Below are 27,923 nucleotides of genomic sequence, written 5' to 3' on the forward strand. Positions count from 1 at the left end.
TTTTCTAAATTTTAAAGTAATGTATAATTTTCTTTTTACATTGCAACATATTACTATAACTATACTTGTTACAGACAAGACTGTTTATGCTATAGTAATGATTAAATTTTAAATTTCAGGGACCAGTCTTTCCTGCTTACTCCTGTGACCGTCTCATGCCTCAATCAACTTTCTGGGTGGCTTTCTTTCAGCAGAAATGCCTGTGCCCAGGCTACTTCCACTCCGCAAAGTCCCTGTTTATAACCAAATGAAGACAAGATCATGCTCAAACATGGCACTTTGTTGCTGGCTCTGGAATTTATGCACCGCTCTACATCTCGCTGGCCAGACCTGAATCACCTGTTCCGCACTAACTGCAAGGAGGACGTGAAGGTAGAACAGCACTAAGAATCTCTGCCCACATCTGGACAGCTGCCCAAGCGACCTAAGGCAGGCAGCTGGCTATACGAACCTTCAAGCTGCAGCCTGTCACGTGTTGGTCTGGACCCTGAGGATGTCACTTCATCAAAGTGGTCTTTGTTTTCCTCACTAGCACAGTACTGACTTAAGGACAATCATATCATTTTCATGAACAAGTCTAAAAATATTTTTTTTTCCCGAGACCTCATTTCTCTGTAGCTTTGGAGCCTGTCCTGGAATTCTATAGACCAGGCTGGCCTTGAACTCACAGAGATCCGCCTACTTCTGCCTCCCGAGTGCTGGGATTAAAGGCCTGCACCACCACCACCTGGCTCAAATTTAAAAGTTCTAGTTACACACACCACTGCTTCTACCTTTTGGCACAACAAAGGGTTAAACCCTATACCTAGTGTGAAAAGTAATGCTTTGCAGTATGTAGTTCAGGGGTCCAATCCTGCATGTGCAAGGCCATGGGTTCCACCTTCAGAATCACACGAGAAGATCCAAAGTAAGAAACAAAGCGTACTGTTGTAATTGAAGTGGGATTCCCCTCTGTATGCTGTAAACCACTGGATAATGAATAAAGCTGCTTTGGTCTACTGGAAGGGCAGAATTAAAAAAGGTGGGAAATATAAGCAGAGATAGAGGAGAAAGTAGGCAGAGTCAGGAAGACGCCATGTAGCCACTGAAGAGGCAGATGCCCGGGAACCTTACTGGTAAACCATGAGCCTCATGGTAAATATAAAATATAAAGTAATAGGAATGGGTTATTTAAGATGTAAGAGCTAGCTAGAAATATGTCAAAATAAGCCTTTTCACCCTTAGTAACTTCCTGTCAGGTGTCTGCAACACAAAGGTACTAATAAAGTCATTGGCCAACCAGAGCTGCAATTAGTATAGTTTTTGTGTGATTATTTTGGGTCTGGGCAGCCAGAAAACAAACGAGCAGTCTCTGCCTACAGTAATTTAATGGCAATGTTCCCCCACAGGCTCATGTGTTTCACTGCTTTATCTCCAACTAGGGGTGGGTCTTGAGGATGGTCACTTGGATAGGCCTTGAGGTTTTTTAACTCAGTCCCCTTCTTGTCCAGTTTCTGCCTCCTTACTGTGGGTACAGTGTAACCAGGTGCCTTATTTGCTTCCATGCTTCCCCACAATGATGGACTGAGTATCCTGGAACAGTATGTCAGAACAAGCCTTTTCACCCTTAGTAACTTCCTGTCAAGAGTCTGACCAGAGCAACACAAAGGTACTAATACGTATGCCACACTTTACAAGCATAACTATAAGTATTCTAGAAATATAATACACAGGAGCAAGGTAGCCTCAAGACAATGATTTTTATTCCTTTTGCTTATCATATTTGACAATATAAATATACTCATTTAAAAAATTCCACAGTTAAATAACAATTAAGTTCATGAATGTTTACAAAACACAGGCTAAGTACTTTCACTTGTAATCTTTAAATATCTCAACCCTTCTAACATGGTCAGACATTTAAAAATATTGTTGAACTATTAATTTTAGACTATAAAACAGTAGCAATTTACTAAGTTCTTTGTTATAAAAATTAATATAGCAATTCTCAAAATACTGAAAAAAAAATCATTTTGTGAAAGCCATACCACAGCACAGGCAACTATGCCATCTCTTGCACAAGACATCTTAGAAAGGCACACTTAATGACTAACAGGTGGTGCCCTAATTTGATATTCCACTCAAGTTTCCATTACCTCAAACCTGAGCTAACGGAAGGTCGGAAGAGGTAGGAGGACACAGGCTCCCAACTGACCACTTGGGCAGTGCTGTGCTCACTCATCACAGAGCCGAGAATAAAGACGTGAAGAGGAGACTCCGAGTTTGCTAATTTAACCACCTGGACACACTGTTCATACAAGAATAGCTCCTTAAAAATCCTAAGACAACCAATTTACAAATGAAAGGTTTTGAGCCTGAAGCAAGACACCAAAGCTTTCTTTTCTGCAGTCACATTTTTCTTTGGGCTCATTTCCATGTACATGCCTTGGTGACTAAACAGCGCTACAAATTCCAAAGAGCACACAGATGCTCAAGATGCAATGAAGAACAAAGGTTTAAATCAGTGGGATGGTCGGAGTTACCTTCCCTTCCAATCCAGAGGGGTCTACTGTTTCCCAGCTTTCTGACCCTGGCCCCCAACTGAAATTCAGTATACACTTAAGGGTATGGTTTACTTTGCAGGGATGTTCAACACTAACTGAAGTACTAAACTGATTAAGATAGTATTTTGAAGTACTACTTTTCAATTATTTGATACCATATGAGAAAAAAAAGGGAATTTTTTAAGGCAATGTTGTAATTTTAAAATATTGGAGATCTACCTTAATTTCACATTATTTCATTTAACTCTCTGTTATCTCCTTTTTTAAAAAGGAGGGGAGATAACCTTAGATTTTTCTCCCTCACTACGACAGAATAGTTCACTAGCAAATATACCAAAGTACAAAAATTATACGGTCGCTTGTCTGTCAGGCCCCAGTAATGGCCACCTTTGGGCACGTACTCCAGTTTTAAAGCAGCAGCTTTCAAATGAAGCTTCATTCTTACTGTTTCCCTACTGACTGCTCTGTTAAGAGTTTACAAGAGCAGTTTCCGGCTTGGCCACCCTCAAGAAGACCTTTTGGAATGAATGGAAGAAGAGTCTTCTCATACTTAAAAAGTATATAATATGTTACAGTATTATCTTTCTCTTCTAATTGGAATTCTATGAACCAATTATAGTCATGCTAGCAAGTGTAAACCACAAAATTACTTTTTAAAGTAATAAAAACATAAAATACATTTTTTTCTATAAAAATACAATATAGGAGATATATCACTTCTTCCCTGAAATAGAAATTTAATATTTGGACAAAAAATCGTAAACTTTTGATTACATTCAAAATATAGTATTATTTTGTATATTAAAGACTTGAATTATTTGAGGTTTTGGCAACTAGTGCTCTCAGCAGCAGATTTACATCAGTGTAATATTTTATCAGCACAGTAACACCACACAACTGTTCCCCTTACATCTGCTACCATGATGAAAAGAACGGCTTCCGGCAGTGCACCGTCTGGGTGAAGGAACTGCCTAGGTGGACAACCCGTCCCTGGCTGCCAGTCTTACTGCACTCCACGATCACGCATGGCATCTGCACCAGCTGCACCGGACTCTTGCCGTCTCTCAGTGCCTGAGTGAGATTTAAGATCTGAGGAAAGACGAGAGACTCCCATCAATTTGGAGGAAGTACTATAAGTATGTACCGTATATATGTATTTAACCATACATGGATGCCTGAGACAAGAATTTAAACAGTTCTGACCAACTGGGAAACTACCGCACATGTCCAGCAGCAGTGAAATCAGAGGTTTTATATGTTCCACTCATGGAGAACTTAAAGACCGCTTCAAATGTCTGCCTAAACTCACTACTTCTGTAATCCTCTCCAGGTGGAATTCACACTAGCTTTTGAGGGTCACTGCACTTTATCTCACCAGTTAGGTCTGATTTCATAATATTTACCATTACACTACTGTGTATAATTCAATAGTCAGTGCAAAAACCAGACTCATCTTTGATACAACACAGTAGCAAACAGCTGTATTGTATTAAATATATGCTCTTAGGAAGAGGACATCAGTTTGGAGTCACTAAAGGCAGTTTTCATCTCAAATCTTCCTTTTGGAAGACAGCTGAACCAGATGGTGGCGCTTGTGAGTGAAGAGGACCTTCAGGTTCACGCCTACAGACCTAGGGCCTTTATCTCAGGTCCAAGTGCTTAGTGGAGAGGAAGACTGAGCTGAAATCACGTGGTCCTCTCACAGTCAGCACCCAACCTTGCTGATGTAACTGCTCTAGAAAAGCCAAGTATGTTCCAGGTGGCAGAAGAATCTGATATGGAAATGTTTGTGCAAGTGTTCTGAGGAAGAAAAAGGTAGGACACTCAGAAAACAGTCATCAGAATGGGGACAAATGGGGCTGAGGATGTGGTTCAGTGGGAGAATGTTTGCCTACATGCATTGTGCAACCCTATTCCAGATGGAGTGCTTTAAAGGTGCAAGAGGCAAGCATTTACGCTGAGCAAACAACTGGTTAAACAAACAGCACACAAGCGGGAAATAGCTAATTTATAGGAAGACAGAGGTGAACGACTACTTAAACCAACGTCAAGTATCATCTGAGCTATCTAGGCTCAGCACTACAGGGAGCATTAGGAGCTACACTTCGGTGTCACAGTGGGGGAAAGTTGGTAACTTTCTAAGCAGACATTCTTAATAAACAGTGACCTACCTGGCCTCTCATCACAGACATCTGACTTTCAAAAGCAGCTCTGTCAAATCCTTTGTCAGTCTGTTGCAGAAAGGGGGGAAGGGGGAGAAGGTTAATATAGTTCCAAACACCAACAGCTTTGAAACAAATACCAACTATTAAAACAAACTCTTCTATGTGGAAAAAAAAAGGGGCCATAAGAAAGTTTTCCAATTGAAAACAAATGAGAAAAGAGTAAGTTTTTGTTTTTGTTTTTTTGAGACTGAGTTTGAGTTTCTCTGTATGTAGCCCCAGCTGCCCTGGAACTCACTCTGTAGACCAGACTGGCCTCAAACTCAAAGAGATCTGCCTACCTCTGCCTCCCAAGTGCTGGGATTAAGGGCATTTGCTACCATCACCGAGTAAAAAAGGAGTGTTTTAATCTGATGTACTTTTGGAAAGCCTTAGAACAAGAGATGTTTTGTGCTTATACCCCAACTTGCTCCAGAAAGGATTTAATATGAACAAATGGGTTTATGCTTTTTATAATAATTAATAAAATCCTAACAAGTCAGAAAACATACATTACAATTTAACAAGTAATTCTGTAAAAATCCAGCTTGAAAAAAATTCTTGATTTACTAGTGAATAGTAAACATAATTTTACAAATGTATGAATTATAAAAACAGAATTGCTAATTCCTCTCTGTTATGTTAGATTGTGCTATAAGCAACACAAGAAGTAGTATTTGCAAATGAGGCTTAATACAGCGTATTTTTAAAAATTGCATTTTCTTTGACAATCAAAACTAAATATTTTAAAAAGTAGTATATGGATAAATATTTGCTTAATTTTTTCCTCTAAGAACTAAGCATACACCTGTACTTCTGTAGCCAAGAGTAAGTTATTAGCACGCAATGAAAATAATGCTAGGGCTGGAGAAATGACTCAGTGATTGAGAGTACTGAGTACTGGGTGTGCCTGCAGTTTGATTCCTAGCACTAACTATCCCAGGGGATCTGACACCCTCTTCTGGCCTCCTCTGGTCTCCATAGGCACCACACACAAGGTACACAAGACTTGTATGCAGACAAAACACCCACACACTGACAAAATATTTATTTATTTATTATTTATTATTTATTTATTTATTTTTGGTTTTTTGAGACAGGGTTTCTCTATGTAGCTTTGAAGTCAGTCCTGGCACTAGCTCTGTAGACCACGCTGGCCTTAAACTCACAGAGATCCTTCTGCCTCTGCCTTTCAAAGTGTTGGGATTAAAGGCATGCACCACACTGCCTGGTCTAAATAAATATCTTTTAAACACTGGTATATATTTATATTCCAAATCTGGGCAATGAACTTGACTTTTCTCAACATTAATTTCACCAAGAGTTAAATGATAAAAATAAGCGCTGTAGGGATAAGTTTAAACTTAAATATGAATAAGAAAGCATGGTGTTTATTATGAACAAAAGGCTTATGTGTGCCCAGTGTGATGAAATCTCATCTCTGCTATTACGGCATTTGGACATGAGGTCTCTGAGTGGTAACCAAGTCATGAAGGTGGACCTCCTAGGAATGCGGCCAGTTCCCTTAGAAGCAGCAGTTCCAGAGCTAGCTTGCTTTTACAACACGTGAGAATGCAATGAATGAGAAGTCATGTTGGAAGAAAGGCGCCTAGAAACTGACCATGCCCCCCGCCTGACCTCAGGCTTCCAGCCCCTGGAACGGTAAGGAAGGAGTGGGCACTGCATGAGTGGCCCAGCCTGTGGTCGCTTCTTAGAGCAGCAGACCTACAGTCCTAACATTCATTCGAAACAATACAGGCTGAGGACAGAGCTCAGTGGTCAAATGCTTGTCAGCATGCTCAAGATCCTCAGTTCAGTCCTTAGCACCACAGAAATGAAAGTGAAAAGTAAAATTCAATGTGGAAAACAATAATTCTATGTTCAGGAAGTCAGAACACCCTCCAAATTAAACCTTTACCTTGAAGAGTTCATAAAGATCTTCACACAAATCTTGTACAAAGTTCATGTCAGAGATATAGGGTAGAATCAAGTTTCGGATTTCTTCAGAAAAAGGAACTTTAGCTTGAGGAAGCCAAGCCCAGTGAAACGGGTCTAGTGGAAAATAGATGTTAATGAGTAATGAGTAACAGCTTGTTCAGACTCACATTTATACCAGTCTTTCCTACAATTCCCAGCCTCTCCCAAATAAAGAAAACTGAAATTCGTAAAATACAACCATCCTTTACAACACAAGCTGTTCAGATTCCAGACTCAGCTGGCCAGTCAGAGCGACAAGGCACAGGATAGTCTTGTCTGAAGGTGTTCCATTTCTGGGCTTCACACAGTAAAGAGATGGGACTTGATAATGAGTTTTATTCAAACAGCCCTATCTCAAAATCCTGTATCAGAACACATCACATTTGGGGCAATGAAACTGGTGGGAACCTGTAATCATTCACACACCCAGATCAAGTCCCATGGATCACAGCTCCTGCCTTCTCAGCTGAAAATGATCAGGAATCGAGGAACTTGTAGTTAGAGGAAGCTCTAAAACTTTAAATAAGTGGGAGGTAAATAAACGGCTTTAAAGGATAAAAAAGCATTCATGAGTCTGAGACTGGGAAGCAGTTTAGCAATAGACCAGTGGAATCTTCTGGAAAGGGAAGAGGCAGGGTAGATTTCAGAATCACCAAGTGGTATCTCTGCTTGTCCAGGGAATGTGAAATGCCCCTCATAGAGTCCTGTCTGAACACCTGGCATGTGCTGGTGATGTCTGGAAAGCCATGAAACCTTCTAGACATGGGGCTTATGAAGCTTGAAGTAGGGCTACAGGACTGGGGCTAGGGAATTATAGTCTGCAGCTTTTTGATGGGTTAAAATGCGAAGCATCTGTTCCCCTCCCTATATATATAGCTTCTAACTATATAGCCCTATCTAGCCTGGAACAGTCATTTAGACCACGTTAGCCTTGAGCTCAGAGATCTGCCTGCTTCTGCCCAAGAGTGCTGTGATTACAGGAGGACCGCCTCACAGGGACTGGCCGGCCTCATGCTTTTAGTGTTTCCTCCACCATCCATTTAGGGACGGACTGAATCCCCTTAACCATGAGCCAGAATACATTCCTCCCCCTGAGACGGCTTCAATACGGCATCTGGTCACAGCACTGAGGAAGTCAACCGCCCTTAGGTTCATCCCTTATTTCTATCTGTGCTTAGTACTGAGTGAGACTTAAACTGAGTTTTGCACATATGGTACACATTCCTCTAAGCTGTTTCTCTTTCCATTCTCTTAACAATTTCATTTCAAAAGCTCTTATTCTTTGTCTATTTCTGCTTCTAATCCCCGTCCTTCAACTTCCACCGTCACCATTCACCTCCACCACCTCCATGCCCCTGAGCCTGCCTAAGGAACTCTCACAGCCCAAGGGAGTCAGAGTGCTTAACCTGAGAGGAGCCATGTCTCATCTCTTTTGTCAAGTTCTTCCATTGTGGCTTTGTGGACACCATTTTCTCCAAGTTTTTTTCCTGTCTTGGAAGGAAGGTACTCCCCATCTCTGCTGGCTTTCTCTCCCTATTTTAATGTTACTGTTCCCCAAGACTCTATTAGTCCCTTTTCCCTTCATTCACTAGGTACTCAACAAACTTTATTGAGTATTTCTTTTCCTGGCATTGTGTTAGACAACGGTGTTTGTTCTTCATGACTTCCCTGGATGACAGTAAATAAAGCCAGAGCTTCCACTATAAAGACAACAGTTAAAGCATCCCCACACCCTTAACACCAATTCTTCTGCAAGCTCCAGACCCTTGATCCCCAACCACACATTTGGCAAAACTTCCCGGATGTTTTATAGGAAGTTTACAAACCTACTACTTTAAAAAAGTAATTTGCATAAAGGTTTCAAATGGTTAGTGGGAAAAATAAAATGCAACCAAGGCATTTCAAATCAGTTTCACAAAACACAGGAAAAGAAAAAAAGAAGCAAATTAGAATTTATGGTAAATTTTTAAAAAAAGTAAGAAAAGTCCAAATTTATCGACACTTTAAGCTACCCACTGAAAGACTCAGACTGGGTTAAAAGACACCATCTGTTGCGTTATGTCATATAACTAAAACAAAATGGTAGAAGTTAAAAAAAGCATCGAATAAATACCAAGTAAACGCTAACAAAATGAAAAGCAGTGTAGCAACACTACAACAGAAAAAAAAACAGAACAATAAAGTGTATTACATCTCACACAAATGAACCCAGGAATTATTAAACCCTGGGCCCTTTGCATATGAAACACAAAGTCACAAGATGGAAGAAGAAACTGATTTTTAAGAAATCAGTTATGACCTCTCAAAAGTTAACAGATTAAGTAGTTAAAGTCAAGTGGAGGGCATTCTAGGAGTAATAACTAACAAGTTTTAATGAAAAAATAAATGAAACATTGTACCCAAACATATTCTTTCAAATATAGCCCTTTAAATGGATCGTGCTTATAATAACAAAGAAAAGTGAGAAGATATTCATATAGGCCATATTTATACATCATAGCATAGTACACTGGAAAACAGTACTAATAAACAAATGCCAAAAATCTACTTATTTAGAATTTTTGTTTTGTTTTCAAGACAGAGTTTTTCTGTGTAGCCGTGGCTGGCCTTGAACTCAGAGATCTGCCTGCCTCTGCCTCCCAAGTGATGGGACTAAAGGTGTGTGCTACTACTGCCCAGCTGGAAATTGTTTTAATATAGAATCTTGAGATTAAAATATTTCTAAATGTCTACAGAGTGAGTTCCAAGGCAGCGAAGGCTACACAGAGAAACTCTGGCTCAGGAGGAGGGAGGAGGAGAGGAGGAGGAGGAGGAGGAAGAAGAGGAAGAAGAAGTAGTTGTTCAAGATATGGACAATTTTAAATACAACCAAAATGTCCCAAACTGGCTTCAAATGTATCAAAACTAATTATCCACAGCAGGAAGGGCAACTAAAACACCACGATGTGACATGGGAGGTCTGAATCTTGCGAAAGGAATGGAGCCCAAAACATCAACACACAACTCTACTAAGATCTGTTAGATCATTCTTATATTAACACCTTAGACATCACAAGTTATCAAACCCATTTCTAAGACTAAAGCCAAACAAGGTCATTTGAATGTATACAAACAGTAAGTAGCAAGACCTTCAAAGCCCCAGGAGCTAGAACTGAGCCCTAACATGTGATCAGACTTCATCACATTTCCTCTGCTATTTCCATCTGTCAATTCTGCACCCTTTCCATCTGGGAGAACTCTAATACTTACATGCTCTCCATTCATCAGGATGTTTAAAGGGAAATGCTAGCCCATTATCAATTGCAGCTATTTTAATAAGCAATTCTTTATCATCAATCCAGTTTGAGTCCTAAACGGGAGAAAAGTGGCAGATAATAGATTCTACAAAAATATTTTCAAAGAATCAATGACTCACAATTATTATTGAGGCTTAAGTACATGCTCTCTTGAAAATTTATAAAACTAAAATTAGGTTTTCATAAAAAAACAAAACTATACAAGAAAGGAAGAGACAATATAAACAGTAAGCATTTCATTACTGCTATATTTTAAAGTTGGAATTACAGATTTACTTAGTAAATTATTTTTTTTCCTTTCAGAAGACAGTTTGAAAATACTAAATTTAGAGAAGGAAGCTAAACAACCCATTGCTTAAATGTTTTATATTTGTCTACTGTAGCTTTCTTAACAGCACTATTTGACTTTATGTACATGGGTCTGGTGCACAGAGACCAGAAGAGGGCGGCAGATCTCCTGGAACAGGAGCTACAGAGTGGGTTGTGAGCTACCATGTGGGTGCTAGAATTGAACCCACATTCTCTGGAAAAGCAGCTGTGATCTTAACCACTGAGCCATCTCCAGCCCCCATCATAGCTTCTGTTGCTTAGCTGACCTTTAAGATGCACCTGTGTTACTTTATGATATTGCTAAGTACTGTGAACACAAAAATTTTCAAATTTCCTGGATAAATGCTTAAAGTATAAATATTTCAAAGTGATGCAATAACTTAAGTGATAACTTGAGAACACAGAAATTAAATATTGAAGAAGTTATTTAAACATTCTACAATATACATTTTTTAAGCTTAAAAACCTATCCTAAAAGTGTATCTAAAATTTGAACTTGTGAAGGTTTGAATGAGAATGGCCCCCATAGACTCATATGTTTGAATACTTGGTCCCCAGTTGGTGGAACTGTTTGGGAAGAATTAGAAGGTAAAGCCTTGGAGGAGGTGGGCTTTGAGGTTTCAAAAATCCATGCTAATCCCAGTTAGCTCTCTCTGCCTTGTGCTTGTGGACCAGGATGCTACTGCTCCAGAACAATGCCTGCCTGCTGTCATGCTCCCTGCCGTGACGGTCATGAACTCTAATCCTCAGGAAGCCCCTAATAAACTTTCTTTCTATAAGGTGCTTTGGTCACGGTGTCTCTTCATAGTAAAATAAAAGTAACTGAAGCTAGGCAGTGGTGGTGTGCGTTTTTAATCCCAGCATTAGGGAGGAAGAGGCAGGCAGATCTCTGTGAGTTCGAGGCCAGCCTGGTCTACACAGCAAGTTCCAGGACTGGCTCCATAGCTACTGAGAAACCCTGACTCAATGAATAAATAAATAATAAAAAAAATTTAAAAATTGAGACAGATACCCAAGGTTAATAGCAATGAAGCTGAACTATCTAGTTCTGATACTGTGGTGCATCTATATAGTCTACTTTGTAAGCTTAACCCAGTTTAAGTACTTTTTAAAAAGTTCAAAGGAAATGATTCACAAGCATTTTATTATGTAATGTTGTATTACCTAACACTGAATCAAAATACTCAGAAGAAACAGAATTAGTAGATAAAAACATGTCCCTAGATATCAGAAGGTACAGACGGTATTTTTACAAATGTCAAAAGCTTTACAAATTCTGAGTGGATGTCAGACTTGGTCTCCAATACAAACAGACTCAGGAAGGGAAGGAAAGAGGGCACGAAAGGGTTCTGCTCTAGAAGTATAGTGCAGAGCTGGGGACATGGCTCTGCTGGTAAAATGCTTGCAGCACAAGCCTGAGACCCTGAGTTTCACACCTAGGACCCACAGGAAAAGTCAGGTGTGACAGTCACACCTGTAAAGCTAGTGACAAGGAGGCAGAGAACTCAACAGCCAGCCAGCCTAGCTTACTAGGGAAGCTCCAATGAAATATCATGCCTCAGAAACAAGGTGAAGAACAATTTCAAGAAAAGTTATATAAACTGAATACATACTTTTTACTCACTAAGTTTTCCTTACCTCACTTTTACTTTTCTTTGACTTTTCATATTTGATTAGCCAATTATCATTTCCCCTGTCTTTCAAAAGAAACAAAAGTCTGTTAGTTGATATTTACAGATATTGTGGCTTCATACTAATGAAAACATCTAAGCCCGCAGTCTTTTGAGATTTTTGTTGGTTTTCTGTAGCACAGATTCGTCACAGATGTGCTGGCTAGTCTTATGTCAAGTTGACACACAAACTAGAATCATCTGAAAGGAAGGACTCTCAATTGAGAAAAATGCCTCCGTAAGATCTAACTTTAGGGCATTTTCTTAATTTAGTGATTGATGGGGAAGGGCCCAATCCACTGTGGGTGAGGCTACCCCGGAGCTGGTGGTCCTGGGTTCTATAAGAAAGCCGACTGAGCAAGCCATGGGGAATAAGTCAGCAGAGCCTCTGTGTCAGCTCCTGACTCCAGGTTCCTCCCCTGCTTGAGTTCCTATCCTAACTTCCTTCAGTGATGAACAGTAATATGGAAACATAAGCCAAATAAGCCCTTTCCTCCCCAGCTTGCTTTTTTAGTCATGGTGTCTCGTCGCAGCAATAAAAACCCTAACTAGACAACAGAAAGTTCTGATTTACAACAATTTTAACAACCTGGTCGATATAACCTGACATTTACTAAACTTTTCCCTGTGCCAGATTACTGTTCTAAGTGCTTCACCTATATGAACTGATTTGCCCCTCAGAAGCACCCTGTACAAGTCAGGGCAATGGCTAGATCAAGGTTAATTAAAATCAAAGAGAACGTCTTTTTGCTTGAGGAAGAAAGCAGATTTACGCTGGCTGCTACACACATTCAAAGTAGCCTCACCCAGTGTAAACATCTGACTACTCTGGGCCAGCTTTAATATTAACCTAAGACCATTTAATTAAGAAAGTCAAATTGAGAAAATTATATGACGCTTTTCAGAAGCTAATATAAGTAATGAAAAACAAACTTGAAAGTAGCAGTTCCCAAGCTGTAGAATGCATAAGCATCACCGTGAGTCCTGGTGCAGCACAGGCCTGGCCCCAACTTGTAATTTCTGTGGAGGATGGTAGCTGAGAAGATGTATGTTGGATAAGTTCTCATGAAATACTGACCCGAGAGTCCAGGGAACCACAGTTTTGTCCCGTCTACACAATGGTTCCCTCACAGTACAGCACAAACAAAAAGCTTAATGTTTCACAAACAACATAATGCAATATTAAAAGAAGAATCTCTTCATATCCGTGGACAGCAATTCTAGTCTCTGGCTTTGTCCTGCTTTTAGGAAACTCCACCTGAGGGGACAGGAAGTGTTCTCTGTGGCCCTGTATGAGTCAGGCCCTCAACACAGGACTACATGCCCAGGAGGTCAGAGGTTCCTCGGTTCCCAACACTGCAGAGGACTCAGCCTTGGGACTCTTGAAGCAACATTTATGGCTTTGACTTCAGTAACGAGAATCTAGTTTACAACTAACGAGATTGAAAACGTTAATACCTGTATTTCTGATGATGTAATCCAAAATCACCAATCTTTCAAACTGTGACTGAAATTGCTTTCTAATGTTTTCAGGCAGAGGCTCAGCTTCAAACTTCCTAAGCCAATACTCAGCCTCCTTGTAATCTTCCACAAACAGCTGAAAGGAACCAATCTATAATTTCAAGAACTATAGTTAGAAAGGAAAGTACAAGCACAAAGGCATTATTTTTCAAATTTCTCAGCAGTACAGTCACAGAATGCTACATGAGCACATAAGAAAAACAGAATTTAATACTAATCCAGATAAGCCACACTTAACAGCTTAAGGAATCACAGGAACACACAGTAACAGGCTCAACCCAAGACCTTTAGGGAGTTAGTTTAGGAAATTAAAAAAAAAGAATAAATATATGCCCTGAAGGTGACACCTGAAGAAGGCTACTTCCTAAAACTAGGTATCAAAGTGACTTTAACTGAGAGGCCACACTGTACACTGTCTTGGTTATTTTATGACAGTGCAATTGTATCACCCAGGTAGCGTTTTTGTATTCTTTCCATAACATCAAGTACAAAAAATAAAATTTAAAGTACAATGGATTCTTTAGGCAGATCAGAGATCATATAAATTTTAAAGATTTAATCAATTGATTGTAGCCTTTCTAATGACTTTTTAAAGAGTCTTTTCCTTGAAGATATGCCCAATTAAAAAAATGCAATTTTATTATTAAAATTACTAGTTAATACTAAAGAAGTTGATGTCAGAATACAAATTTCATCAGTAGATGACATACAGGTAATGAGCAACCTATTCTGCCTCACAAATGCAAGCAAACAAATCACCATAAAAAAGTTTGTTCCTTGGCTTAACATGCTAGTTAGAAACTTTAACAACTTCCTAAAGGTTTCTTTTGAGCAGTCTTGTTTAGTCATATCTATTTTAGCACATCCAAGAAAATAGCAAAAATGTTCAAAACTGACTATCGGGAATGTAATTAAATAGAAAAATAAGTTAATTGTGAGTTTCTACTCAAATTCTTTAGATATTTACATAGCAACAATAAAATTGTAAGTCAAATATATTTAAAAAAAATAAGTAATGTAGAATTTTCTAGAATGCCTCTTCCATTAGTTCTCTGTACCCTTGCTTAGCTAGCTGGCAAAAGGCCCTTAGGTTTTAATAAATATTAAATCTGTATAGTAGTGAACACATGCAGAACTACCATTTACTAAGTCTTCACTATGTGCCAAGTGATGAGAATTTCTTCAGTTTATCCTTGCAACTTAAAAGGCAATCGCAGCTTTATGAAAACTGGGATTGTTCTCAGAAAGGCTGGAAGTGGAGCCCAGCTCTAACTCCAGACCTGTGTTTTTCACAGTAATTTTACAAAGCCTTTCAAACCACATCTTGACTCCTCCTAATTCAGTAAGTTCCACCCCACCCCACCTCAGAAAGGACTAGATCCAAAACCTTGCATATGCATGCCAGGCACATGCTCGCCACTGAAAAGAACTCTATTCTAGGCATCCTTTTCCTACCCCCTCAGAGCTCCATGGACCAGCTTTATCAAACTGCATTGAAACTGCTTGTTACTATGAGCTCAAGAGGAAAAGGTATTCTCTTTTTTAAAGATTATTTCCAGTCTACAGCAGGATGCCCAATGTCTAGCTACACGCTTCATCCCCGGGGTTTAGGAAATAAATGTCCAATTGCCCTGAAAGCAAAGCTTATTAGAGTAACTTACCTTAGGAGGAAGTCCTATTCGATGAAACTTTTTACCTACTTTTGGCACTATCTCTAAGGCATACTTTTTACCTCTTGATTTTGCACGGTCAATTGCACTGTAGTTAAATGTCTCACTGACAAGACAAACCACCTAGAAAAATGGTTAGAGTTTGGATTATGGTATTTCCATTCACATGGACCATCAAATTCACTCTAATGCTGTAAATGAGCAAGGTCTAACCCTATAACAAAGCTCCTAGAGAATCTAAAATCTTTACAAGAATTTTAAATGGCATATATTTCTTTTAAAAAAAGATATAAAATCAATCCAAAGTTTCCAGTGGAAAAAAAATAAGAGCCTTGAAATCTAGAGCTAAGGATGGACATTTTAAGGAAGGAATCAAATAAAATTACATAAAGGTCCAAAGGAAGACAAGGGCAGCATTGTGGCCACTTAAGTAAGCAACTGTCAGCAGGATCAAAAGGGTCTCCAGGATCTACCCCCTGGTCCTTTTCCCTTTCTGTCATCATCCTGTGACCTCACAGGAGCAAGAGACATTCTCTTGACTACTGTATGGTTATATACCAGAGTGCAAGAAACCAGCTGCTCTGGGTTCCTAACTTATCACGAGGGGAATTCACTAGGCTCTACCATTGGAAGTTATCGCTCAAGTGTCCACAAACAAGTGAACTCTAAGTGCAGGCTCAGCCTGACAGCAAACTCTCCTTTACCTTCGTTTTAGGTACAATGCCCAGCTGAAGCTTCGCATCTACCAGGTAGGCACCAGCTTCAGAGAGGTACCCCTGGTTAGGAAGCAAGCAGCCTCTGCCAAAGCAGCAGGGACAGCAAACCTTGTGGACATACTTGGTCCACTTTGGGTTCAGCTGGCCGTAAGGTTCTTCTGATTTGGGTTTAAACACACCAATAATACGCTAGGGGAAAAGGAAAGTAGAAATCCTATTAGACTTTTATGGACAGGTGGATAACAATCTACAAAATGCATTGCAATAAATAAGATTTACACATAACCTTTAAGTACTAAGATGACTGATTTCAATCACACTGTAAAAATTATGCTCAACTTAAAATCATTATTACATTCTATCAGTATTTTTCAAACTTTTGCTCTGTCAAACCTTAGAAATTAAGATAAGGCTTCTGCCATTTAACCAGATTAATTGCAAGTGTTTTGAATTACGGCACTTTCAAATTAACACTGGAGTCTGCCCCCCCCCCCAACACCATCCCACTTCTCTCTTTATGGCTAGGTTGTCCAGGCTAATTTCAAACTCACAAGCTTAAGAGTTTCTCTTGCCACAGACTACATTTTATGTAAGCAGTGTTGTGTATTACTTAGGATCTACTAAACATTCACACATACACTTACTCACTATCTCCTTTCCTGCTGTGCTAAATATTTTTAAAAAGCAAGGAATCCACTAGAGTTTACCTCCAGTACTCAGAACAGTGCCTGACACATAGTATGTGCTCAACTAATTCTTAAGCACGCAAATAAACAACATAAACTGAATGACTATGCTATCAACAGTTCATACCTAAGATTTTTTTCATTATGTTTTTCTTTCTTTTTCTTTTTTTCTTTTCTTTTTTTTTTCTTTTGGTTTTTCGAGACAGGGTTTCTCTGTAGCTTTAGAGCCTGTCCTGGAACTCGCTCTTGTAGACCAGGCTGGCCTCAAACTCACAGAGATCCACCTGCCTCTCTATTATATTTTTCATGAACCCATCTTAAGCCTTTCCTAGAAAGAAAAACTTTGGCCATGGGTGGTAGAACACCTGTAATCCCAGCACTTAGGGGTTAGCTAAGACAGGGGAATAGTGAATTCTGGGCCAGCCTGGGACATGTAGCAAAACTCTCTGGTAAGAGGAAAAAAATAAAGAAGAAAAAAAAAATTATGGGTGTCCAAAAGTTTCTACAATCATTAGTACTAATCTAATAAAATACACTCATTAAATTTATGGCTCAATTATCTCAGACAAGAAATCAAAATATAATTTTGAACATAATTTATTTATAATGTAATAAATTCTAAAAAAATTAACTTGAGAAAAAGAAGAACAAATTAAGAACTCAAGCCTGGAAGTCAGGCTTGTGACCTGATTTATGATTTACTATGATCCCTAGCACTTGAGAGGCTAAGATAAGAGGATTCCTGCTGCACAATGAGTTCTAAGCCAGCATGAGCTACAGAGGAAGTCTGTCTCAAAACCAAAAATTATCATCAACAACAACAAAAACTTGGAATAAAGACTGACAGTACCTGCAAATGACAAATATGTATATTTTATTTTTAAGAAGTAGGGGTGGAGGGCTTGCCTAGCATGCATGAAGCCTTGGGTTCTAAACCCAGAACCACATAAAACCAGGCAATACAGACCCATCAATTCAGTACTTATGAGGCAGAAAGAGCAGGTTTTTACCAGCACAGGACACATGAGATCCAAAATTTCTTACTCCCCCATCAAAGAAATGTAGGTCTGACCATGCATATATGTCTATACCCTGGTTTTTTGTTATTTTTTAAACAAATAAAATTATGCTTTAAAAAGAAAATCACTTTTTTTTTTCTCGAGATAGAGTTTCTCTGTGTAGCCCTGGCTATCGTGGAATTCACGGTAGACCAGGTTAACCTTGAAGTCAGAGATCTGCCTCCCCAAGTGCTGGGATTTAAGGTGTACACCACCTCAGACAGGCTAAAAATCACTTTTAAAATATAACTTCAATTATGGGGGTGGGGGCTCATGGAAAAAGAATGGTGGGCTATGTACCACACAAAAATATTTTAGAAAAGACAACACCATTTCTGAAAAACTCCGGACTAAGTGGAAGAAAGTAAATACCGACTTTTCTTTTCCACTCCAGAATCAGAGTTCATTTTGCTTTGCTACACTTCAATGCCTTCTAGCTTTGTCGTGCTTCTTTTCCTTGGCATAATACCAGGGAAATTTTCCTTGGGCAATAAACTATACCTTAAAAAAAATAAATCAAGCATTGGGAAATGACATTAGGCAGGTTTTAAAAATCTCAACTTCCCCTGTATTTGGTTAATATGGTCACAGAGGTGTATAGAGGGGGGACTATGAAGGTGCATTAACAGATTCACCTGTAAATATGGGTATACAATAAATGCTTGATTCAACCAACAGAACCAAATAGAAAACATCAGAGCAGAAAGTTACAACTGGAAACTAACAGCTCCATTTCTATATTATTTAGTAATTAGTAAAACAAAACAGAAACCACCGACCTTTATTTTGGAAAAGAAGAAACAAACAGATGTAATAGGAAAATATTTCCAGAAACTCAGACATTTTACATTTAAAGTCTTGTCTTCCAAAATGTGCATAATACATGTAAAGTTCTCACCCTTTTAGAATCCTTCACAAAGTAACTTCCACTTGACCCTTGAGAGATTCTTTCTGGCAAAATTCCAGTTTCTATTGCTTGCTCTGCTCTCAGTACAATATCAGCAAATTCTGGATCTTCCAAGAATGTATTTATCTCTGAAATAATAGCAATCACTGTGTTAGACCAGCTGCGTGGATGCACAAACTATGGACCTGTGTGAGTGGCTTCAAGACAGTAAGATATGGAAAAAGGAAATCAAACATCAGATAGTCTGTGTGTGTGTATCCTGTAGGGGTACCTGTTTGTGCATTCAGGTGTACACACATGACAGTCAAAGGTCAACCAAACAAAGGACTGGTATACATGTCCCCCTTTAAATTTTTTTTTTTTGTCGCTGGGAAGTGGTGGTGCACACCTTTAATCCCAGCACTTGGGTGGCAGAGGCAGGTGGATCTCTATGAGTTTAAGGCCAGCCTGGTTTACAGACTGAGTTCCAGGACAGCCAGGGCAGTTACAGAGAAATACTGTCTTGAAAAATCAAATAATAATAATTATTATTATTAGTTTTTTCTTTCTCTCTTTTCCTTTTTTTCTTCTTTTTCAAATTCGTTCTTTCTCATCAGTATCCAAAGCACAAACTCTTATAACCCCTACTCCTACAATGAAATCAGCCCTATCAACTCTTTCTTAAGTTATATCAAACCAACTCACAATCATATCACTTATTTTTAATACACAGCCCAAGGGTTTCCTATGTTACTCTAAGCAAAGGCCAAGTCCTTATTGCCTCCATTTCCCCTTACTCAACTGCTGCTAATCTCTACTTTATTTGAGCATTATCTCCTGATTTGTTTTGTGAGCTCTGACAAGGATTTCTTTCACTGCTGTGCCCCCAGAACTTGCACAGTTTCCAGAACATAACAAGCACTCAATAATCACCTGCTGATGAATTAATAATGAATCATTTAGAATGGAAAGACAAGCCAAAAGCCACTTCCACTTTAATTTGGAAGGTACTTCAATTCTCTATGTACATCATTATGAAAATTCAAAACACAATCAACCCTCTTTAATTCAGCCAAACAAAACTGCTGTTTACTATTTTCTAAAATCTTTGCTGACAAAAATATTACAAAAAGGGCTATTTGGACATATTTTACCTACTCAAAAGAATAAACAAAGTACTTTAATAAAGTCTATAAGACCGATATGCTCATTCAAATAACACTGTCCCTTGAAAATCCTTACGAATGAAGCAAGGAACTTTAACCTTGGTGACTCTGGATAGAAATCAGCATGTGGTGGGCATTTATACTTATCTGAATAATATAGGCACCAGTAACCATTATCATTAGTCAAATTGTATTTCCTACACTTCAGCGATTCACAGGTTCCTTTAAAAAATATTATTTTATTTCCTGGGCATAGGTGTTTGCCTACATGCCTATATGTGCAACAGATGCATGCCTGCCTGGTGCCCGAAGGTACAGAAGACAATGCTGGATCCGCTGACTTGGAACTGGAGTGATGACTGTGAGCAGCCATGTGCTGGGAGTCATACCCAACAGAACCATCTCCCCAGTCCCAATGGACCAGTTCTTAGAGATAAAACTATTTTGAAAAGGTGTTTATTTGTTCTTAGTACTGGGGTACCTTCCAAAATATATCACTAGCAAGTAATCTTGAGAGGAGTGTACACAAAATGATATCAAAGAGATATTATCTCTTTTTCTTATGTTTTTTTGTATGCATGAAAACAAATACAAACCTCTTTTTCCAGAATGGAGTCTCTATCATAGACCTGCCACCTGGAGCAAATCCCACGTCTACTTACCCATGTCTGTGCTAGTTTTTCTCATAGTCGAGAATCACTTCACATTTCCCTAAGCCTTTTCCTCTTCACTACCTTCCACATCAAAGTGTTCAGACCTAGTTTCCTGCCTGTTTCATGCCTCGTTTTTCTTTTGAGATTGAAAAAATAATGTTGTATTGCTGGGCAGTGGTGGAGCACACCTATAATCCTAGGATTCAGGAGGCAGAGGCAGGTGAATCTCTGTAAGTTGGAGGGCAGCCTGGTCTACAGAGGGAGTTCCAGAACAGGCTCCAAAGTTACACAGAAAAACACTGTCTCAAAAAAAAAAGTTTTATTTATTTTAAGTGTATTGCTTGCATGTATGTATGTGCACCAAGTACCTGGAGCCTGCGGACCTGCGGAGCGCACTGGAGCCCCTGGAACAGGAGTCACAGAGGGCAGTGAGTCTGACACTTATGTATTGGGAACCAAACTCATCAAAAGAGCAGATGGTGCTCTCTTAACCACTGCGCCATCTCCCCAGTTCCATGCTTTGGTTTTCCATGATTCCTCCATAAACAGAGCTTCCAGAACTAAGACATCTATTGCAGAACAAAGACACTCTATTCTCAATGCCAACTTTAAAAAAGAGGCCTTCTAATACTGCATTATTTACTTACGATCCTACCATATGCTACTAGTTTATATTAAAATGATTCAACTCTTAGACCACTGTGGTCTTTCCCATCTTCAACAGTTCTTTGGCTACTACATGTACACTGCTACTATTAAATGTTACTGAATTGATACAAGAGATACACGTTGGAGTTTATCACACATACTCTCTTCCTTGCTGTCATGGAACCCACAACCTCTCTCTAAATATTTAGTAATTTGGTTTCAACCAAAATCAGATCAATCAAGAGGCATTTCTGTACAATAAGCCAGGATGTTTCCAGCCTCTTCATGAGACAGTATCCTTCCCACTGGACATGGTCATTCTCTTATTTGAAGATGGCCTGGATTTATCAACACAATCTACAAAGGTACTTTTATGTAATAAATGAATGAATGAATTTATAACTGGGCCTAATTATCATTACAGAAAAGTCTACATCTTAACTATTTTCAAATCAAAGCAACTGGTTTTCAGTAGCTAATTTTTCATCAGCTGTGTCCTTGGTAATTACTGTCTACAATTCCCCACATTCTAGTGGTTTAGATACGCACTGGTAATGGGTTTAACTTGGAGAACACCCACAGATATTAAACTGCTTTGTGCCTAATGTGCTATGGATGATTTGCTTTGAAGGCTTGTTGCTGACATCTGGTTTGAGTTCCACTAGTAGAAGACATAGTTAAGTGTATTTTCTTTGGGGGAAAAGGTATGGGAGGGACTGAGCTTAGAGCCCCTTGAGTACCACTATATCACTACACTATACTGCTGGCCCTTGTAATTTTTTTAAATTAAAATTATGTTCATACTTTAAAGGAATAAACTGTTACTTTTATTTGTGTCCATATCAGAAAATTTTCAAAATTTTCTTTTTTTCTCTAGAAAAAAAAATTTCTTTTAATTAAGTGTTTATAGGTTTGTGGTGGGGAGTTATGTGTATTTGTGAGTGGAGGTGCCTCCAGAGTCCACAAGAGGGCATGAGAACCCTAGTGCTGTGAATTGCCCTAGCTGGGTGCCAGGAACTGAACTTGAGTCTACTACAAGAGCAGTAAGCTTCTTAACCACTGAGTCATCAATTTAGTCTGCAAAATATATTTTCTATGGAGAATCCCAATTTTATCTTTGCAACACCTTTTGGGTCACCACAATGTAGTCAAGTTCCAGTCTTATTGAGGCTTCTGATTTTCAAAGATGTCCATGCAGTTTATGCTCGGATTGTCTTTACTATCCCACAGAAAACCAAGCCATCTTCCCACAACTCACAGCCACTGTTCACGTTTAAGACTGGAACAAAATAACTAAATTCTGGGAAAGCGTAGCACCTCCTTCTGATATCTGATGTAGAACAAAGACTAGCACATGGAAGGCCCTCAGCAAATCTATCTAAAAAGTTAACAAAGTATACATTTGACCATACCAAAGGCTATTGTGGGTGCTCTGGACATTACAGATTCTGAAAAAGTTATTGTGTTACCCTTTGTGGTTAGATGAAAGTAAGCCAGCGTGGTAACTTCATTTAAATAAACCAACAAGAACTCATCTTATTCCTCCTTCCTACATCTTACCCACTAACTAGAATTCCTTCTAGAAAAAGTACAAATGAGTTTGGTGAATAAACATACCTCAAGGGTTTCAACTGGTGCCACTCCCCTGATTTTATCTAAGAGCATGCTCCAGGCCTTCTGGGAATCCTCAGCTTTCTCTGTCAGGTAACACACATAGCCCATCAAAACTGTGTTAAGTGACCACAAAGCTATGTGGGCATCCAGCAGTCAAACACAGGCCATCATTTGATATAGCTGACTATCGTTTTCTCAAGGCCTGCTTTCTATTAGTGCCCAGGAGATACTCAGATATTTGATAAGCGATGTTCATTTCTATAATAAATGGATAATAATGGCTGCATATTTTGTTTTGTCTTGTAGGTAAGAGCCTCACTGTATTAGGCCAAGATAGCCTTGAGCTCACTATGTAGCCCAGGCTGGCCTTAATCCAGTGTTTGAGCCTCCTTGCCTCAGCCTTCACCGTGTTCTATTACAGGAGTGAGTCAGCCCACTCAACTTGGAATAGCTGTATTTTAAGCACAACTGAGCAATAATCTTCAGTACCATAATTGTTTACTTTCAAATCTCAGTTCTGGGTGGACTGTTAAGACACAGGAAACGTATTCTTGTAAAACTTGCCCTAAAGAGTTAATTATTAGCCTCTTGATCCTCGATCAGGAAACACCTACCACCCCAGCTACTAAGAGTTCCTGCCACTGAAACAGACTTCAGAAAGTTACATTTTGACTCTTTATTTACTTTTTAGATTTATTTATTTTATTTTATGTGTGTGACTGTTTTGCCTGTGAGTATGTATGTTTATAATGTCATGTCTGGTACCCATGGAGGTCAGAAGATTGTATCAAATGCCAAGGAACTGGAGTTACAGAAAGCTGTGAACCGCCATATGGATGCTGGATCTTCTAACTGCTGGACCTTTTCTCTACCCTATGCTTCCTTCTTTCTAAAACCCTTTTATTTATTTTTTACTTTTTTTATTTTTTATTTTATTTTTTTTATTTTTTTTGAGGAGAGAGTCCTGCTATGCCAGCCCTGGCTAGCCTGGTACTTACTATACAGCCCACACTAGGCTTGACTGTCTTTGCTTGTCCTTTTGCTTTGCCCACCTAAGTGTTGGGATCACAGGTTTGTTGAGATCACAAGTCAAGCTTGTTAAGCTTGCTTTCCTATGTGGGACTCCAAAGTAGGACTCATTTCACAGGACTAGTTATGTGAAGTGCAGGGAACCAAGCCCAGCATGTACAACTGGTACACCGGTACTATTATCTCTATTACAATCTGATTCCCTGATTAGAGTGACTGAATACTGACTTAACAACACTATAGTTCATGCGACTTCTAGACTTTGCCAACTACATTATTAATATAAGGATAATAGGTGTGCGGCATTCTCCACTGGCTTAAAGACATAAAGTCATAAAGTTCCTGTTTATATAAACAAAATAGTTAAACACCACAAATGTCCATATTGATCTAAAAAGCAAGAATATCTTGAAATTAAAGGTGGTTTCATGACAACTGAACGGTAGGTAAAAGAACAAAGCAGTTAATGAATGCTATTAAAATCCTATTTAAGAAAACCCCACATAACCCCCAAAGTAGCAATTCTTTTGTAACACAGAGTTCTACAGCAAAGAGAACAAAGTCAGGACCTGAAAAACAAAAAGAAGTAGGCTCGGTCTGAGTTTGCACTTCCTGGAGACTTGACTTTGTGCAAACGACTTACTCCTGAAGTTCTAGGAGCTAACTGGTCATTACAGTTGTATTAATTTTCAACTCTCACAGTAAAGATGAGGGTCACCGGCAACCCCTACCGCGCTGCTGTGAGAACTAAGATGTTAACAAACTGTCAACTGTGATTTAAAGATCATCACTGAGAATTCTGACAGCCCACTTGCATTCTATCATATTCTAGTCTCTTTTTGGCTTTTTCTACCACATTTTTTTTTTTACCACAAATAACAGGAGAAAAAAAACAGACCCAACCCTGTCAAACAATAAATGTACTTTTAAGATCTTAGGCTCTATTAAATCTAACACACAAAGTAACTCTGGGGGAAGACAAGGCAAGCAGCAGCCATATGATCTCAGTTCCATCACTGAGCGGATTTTACATCACATATGGCCAAAGTGTCCACTGTGGCCGGCTGAACCAGGGTTCGCTTGTGAAGATGGGAAACTTCACATTTCTTTGCTCAACTCAGTGTTGTTTTACAAACCCATCCATCAGCTAATGTCATGGGAATGGCAGACAGGCATTTAGTGCATTTGAGAGACGTTTCCTTTAGGGTGCTTATTTAGAGTGTTTATGTTTGAACAAAAGTTCAGTTAGAACTCTTGACTTGCTCTGTCCATAATCCTTTCAAGCAACCCAGCACACTCGTAGGTCAAGTAAAACGTAGCAACAATCCTTTCAAGCAACCCAGCACACTCGTAGGTCAAGTAAAACGTAGCAACTTCTACGAAAATAAGCAGTATTAATAAAAACTACCTTTCCTGTGGCATTTCTATAAACGGTCACATGGAATGATGCTCCTGAACAATGCATATGCCACTTCTTTGGATCCGTCCTAACACCAGCAAGTAGGAGTTTTGTTTTCAGAAACAAGCCTGTCTAGACTCCAGATGGATCGCATACAAACCTACCCCGGTTCAGCCAAATGAGTCGAACTACACTCCACCACCCCAAACTCACCACACAGATATCCAGGCCTGCAACAGCATGCCTAAATTTTAGTTTAAACATCACCTGTCAGCCTCTTTTTCAAAGGTAACCAGTCCACTTCAAATCAGCCCACATGATGCTGCAAAGGTGCTTTCTTTTTAAATGCACAAATATACTTTGCAGCCGGCAAAGTATATTTCACCAGCCTCTGCCCCCTCTGGCTAACGTCACAATAGCAACATTTAATAGAAAGTTTTCAAACTTGTCTCAGCGGCAACTGGTCATTCTTTCTTTATGTCTCTCGACTGTCATCCGCCTAGTAAACTCACGACTCCGAGGCGTCCGACTTTCTGGATCGTCGTGAGTTCCCAATTCAGAACTGAAGCCCAAACTTGAACCAACAACTTACGTCACAGTCTTGGGTGAAGTTTCCCTCAATGTTTGGTTCCCACTTGGACTAACTCTCTCGGGGAGGCTAAAGAGTGAGACTTTACTGATCCCTGTCCCCCTGCCACAGAGGGAAAGGTGAGAGTAAACTGAGGCAGGGAGAGGCGGGCTGCGCGCGCACATGGGTCGCACCTGAGCCGGAGACGCGGGACCGGTCCAGCTCGATGGATAAGTTCGTGGAGGTCGACGCGTCCCCGGAGGCCAGCGGCCGCTGGTCGGTGGCGGGCTCGCGGAGGACGGCCGCGCCCTCGTCCGCCTGCAGCCTCATAGCGCTGCCGGGCGCGCCCCGCCGCGGCTGGGCCCAGGCGACCCGAGGCAGCAGCGGCTCCCGCTCCTCGTCTTCGTCCTCCGAGGGGCGGGTGGGCTCGCAGTGCTCCGCCATGGGCCCCGCGGGCGGCTCGGGCGTTCAGGGCAGCCGGGCTCCAGGATGGGGCCTCAGCATCGCGCCAAACCGCGCCACCCGACCGCACCGACGCCACCTCACCAGTCCACCAGCCCGCGCCCGCCCCGCCCAGCCGCCGGCCACGCCCCGCCCCTCGAGCCCCGGGACGCCTGCCACACGCCTGCGCAGAAGGACCGGGGGTGGGGCAAGTGAGGGCGGGGCGGGGCAGGTCTCGAGGGCCACCTGTGTCTCCGCCCCGGGAGGTGTTTGTGTGCAGCTGCTGGGACTCTTCCGGGGAGCCAGGACCAGTGTCGGTTCTGTGGAGGTGCATTCTCTCCAACCTAAATACTCCTTCTCTATTGCTATATACATTATATACATTTATTTCACTAACACTTTCCACTAAAAGTTCATGAACACTGGTGGCTTCTCTTTGGACAGAGCCTAAATGGCCCTGTACTGTTAAAATACTCCATATGTTTTATGTATTTATTTGACTAACGCCTTACAAAAGAAGATGTCCAGGAGAGCAGGGAGAGTCTCTTAGACGTAACGTGGACTAAGTCCTGTTATCATAATCTGTACATTGTATACATTTATTTGATACTACCACCGAGCAGGGAGTTTCTGTTCAGACATTCTTGATAGTGCTAACATGTAGTTTCTTTTGTTTTGACTAATCTAAACTAAATTATATCAATGTTTAGAAATCTTTTTTAAAGGCCGTATTTTGGCTGTGTTAATTTTTTGTTTTCTAGTTCACTGATTTTTTTTTTTTTTTTTTTTTTGCTTCTTAGTACTCATTTGTTTCACTTTTCTTTTTCTAGTTGTTTAGTAAGATTAAGATGTTGACTGGGGCGGCTCCTACCTTTGAAATACAATGCCTTTAAAGCTATGAGTTGCCCTCATAGCTTTGCTTTACCTGAGCTCCACTGTTTCTAATACAGTGCGCTTTCATTTTTGTCTCAGCTGAAAGAGTTTCTAATTACTCTTAGGATTTCTTCTTTGACCTACTTCTTTGAAATATGTTATCCTTAAGTATTTAAGGGCTTTCTAGAAGTGGTTATTTCTAGTTTAAGTATTGTTCTGGTTACTTTTTGTCAACTCGGCACAAAACAGCATCACATAGGAAAGGACTCTCTATTGAGAAATTGGCTCCATCAGATTAGTCTGTGGGCATTGGGGCATTTCTTAATGATTGAAATGGGAGTGTCCCACCCACTGTGAGTGATGCCATTCCCTGGGCAGGTGATCTTGGGCTGTATAAGAAAGCTGAGCAAGCCATGGAGAACAAGCCAGTAAACAGTCTCCATGTATGATCTTGGCTTGAGTTCCTGCCTTGAGATTTCTGTTTTGAGTTCCCACCCTGACTTCTCCCAATGATATATTGTGATGTGGAATTGTAAGCCAGAGAAACCCAGTTTGCTTTGGGTCATGGTATCTATTACAGCAGCAGAAAGCACATTAGGACAAGTGCACTGTGAACCACAGAGATGCTAATGTATGACATTCCTTAGCCAAGCACGTTGTATGACTTGGCCAACATCCTGTGTACATTTTATTTATTTATTTTCAAAGATTTATCTATTATGTATACAACATTCTGCCATCATGTGTATGCCCACATGCCAGAAGAGGGCGCCAGATCTCATTACAGATGGTTGTGAGCCACCATGTGGTTGCTGGGAATTGAACTCATGACCTCTGGAAGAGCAGCCAGTGCTCTTAACCACTGAGCCATCTCTCCAGCCCCTGTGTGCGTTTTTACAAAGAACATATATTCTAAAGCTGAGGGGTTTTTATCTCCCAGTTGATTCTATAAATAACTTAAGTAATGACAATGTTGTT

General features: G+C 40.0%; 1 protein-coding gene across 1 annotated transcript; it reads right to left on the reverse strand.

The window, feature by feature from the left end:
• Window positions 1–1,720: 1,720 nt before the first annotated feature.
• Pi4k2b (phosphatidylinositol 4-kinase type 2 beta) lies at window positions 1,721–26,215 on the reverse strand. The gene is made up of 10 exons (XM_075943546.1): window positions 25,826–26,215; window positions 18,567–18,703; window positions 15,913–16,113; window positions 15,200–15,331; window positions 13,476–13,629; window positions 11,986–12,044; window positions 9,971–10,070; window positions 6,663–6,796; window positions 4,715–4,774; window positions 1,721–3,632 (listed from the first exon to the last, which is right to left on the reverse strand). The coding sequence occupies exons 1-10, from the start codon at window positions 26,073–26,075 to the stop codon at window positions 3,459–3,461; spliced, it is 1,401 nt and encodes a 466-aa protein (XP_075799661.1). The 5' UTR covers window positions 26,076–26,215; the 3' UTR covers window positions 1,721–3,458.
• Window positions 26,216–27,923: the final 1,708 nt, after the last annotated feature.

Source organism: Microtus pennsylvanicus, chromosome 12 (assembly GCF_037038515.1).
Source record: "Microtus pennsylvanicus isolate mMicPen1 chromosome 12, mMicPen1.hap1, whole genome shotgun sequence".
Taxonomy (NCBI): domain Eukaryota; kingdom Metazoa; phylum Chordata; class Mammalia; order Rodentia; family Cricetidae; genus Microtus; species Microtus pennsylvanicus.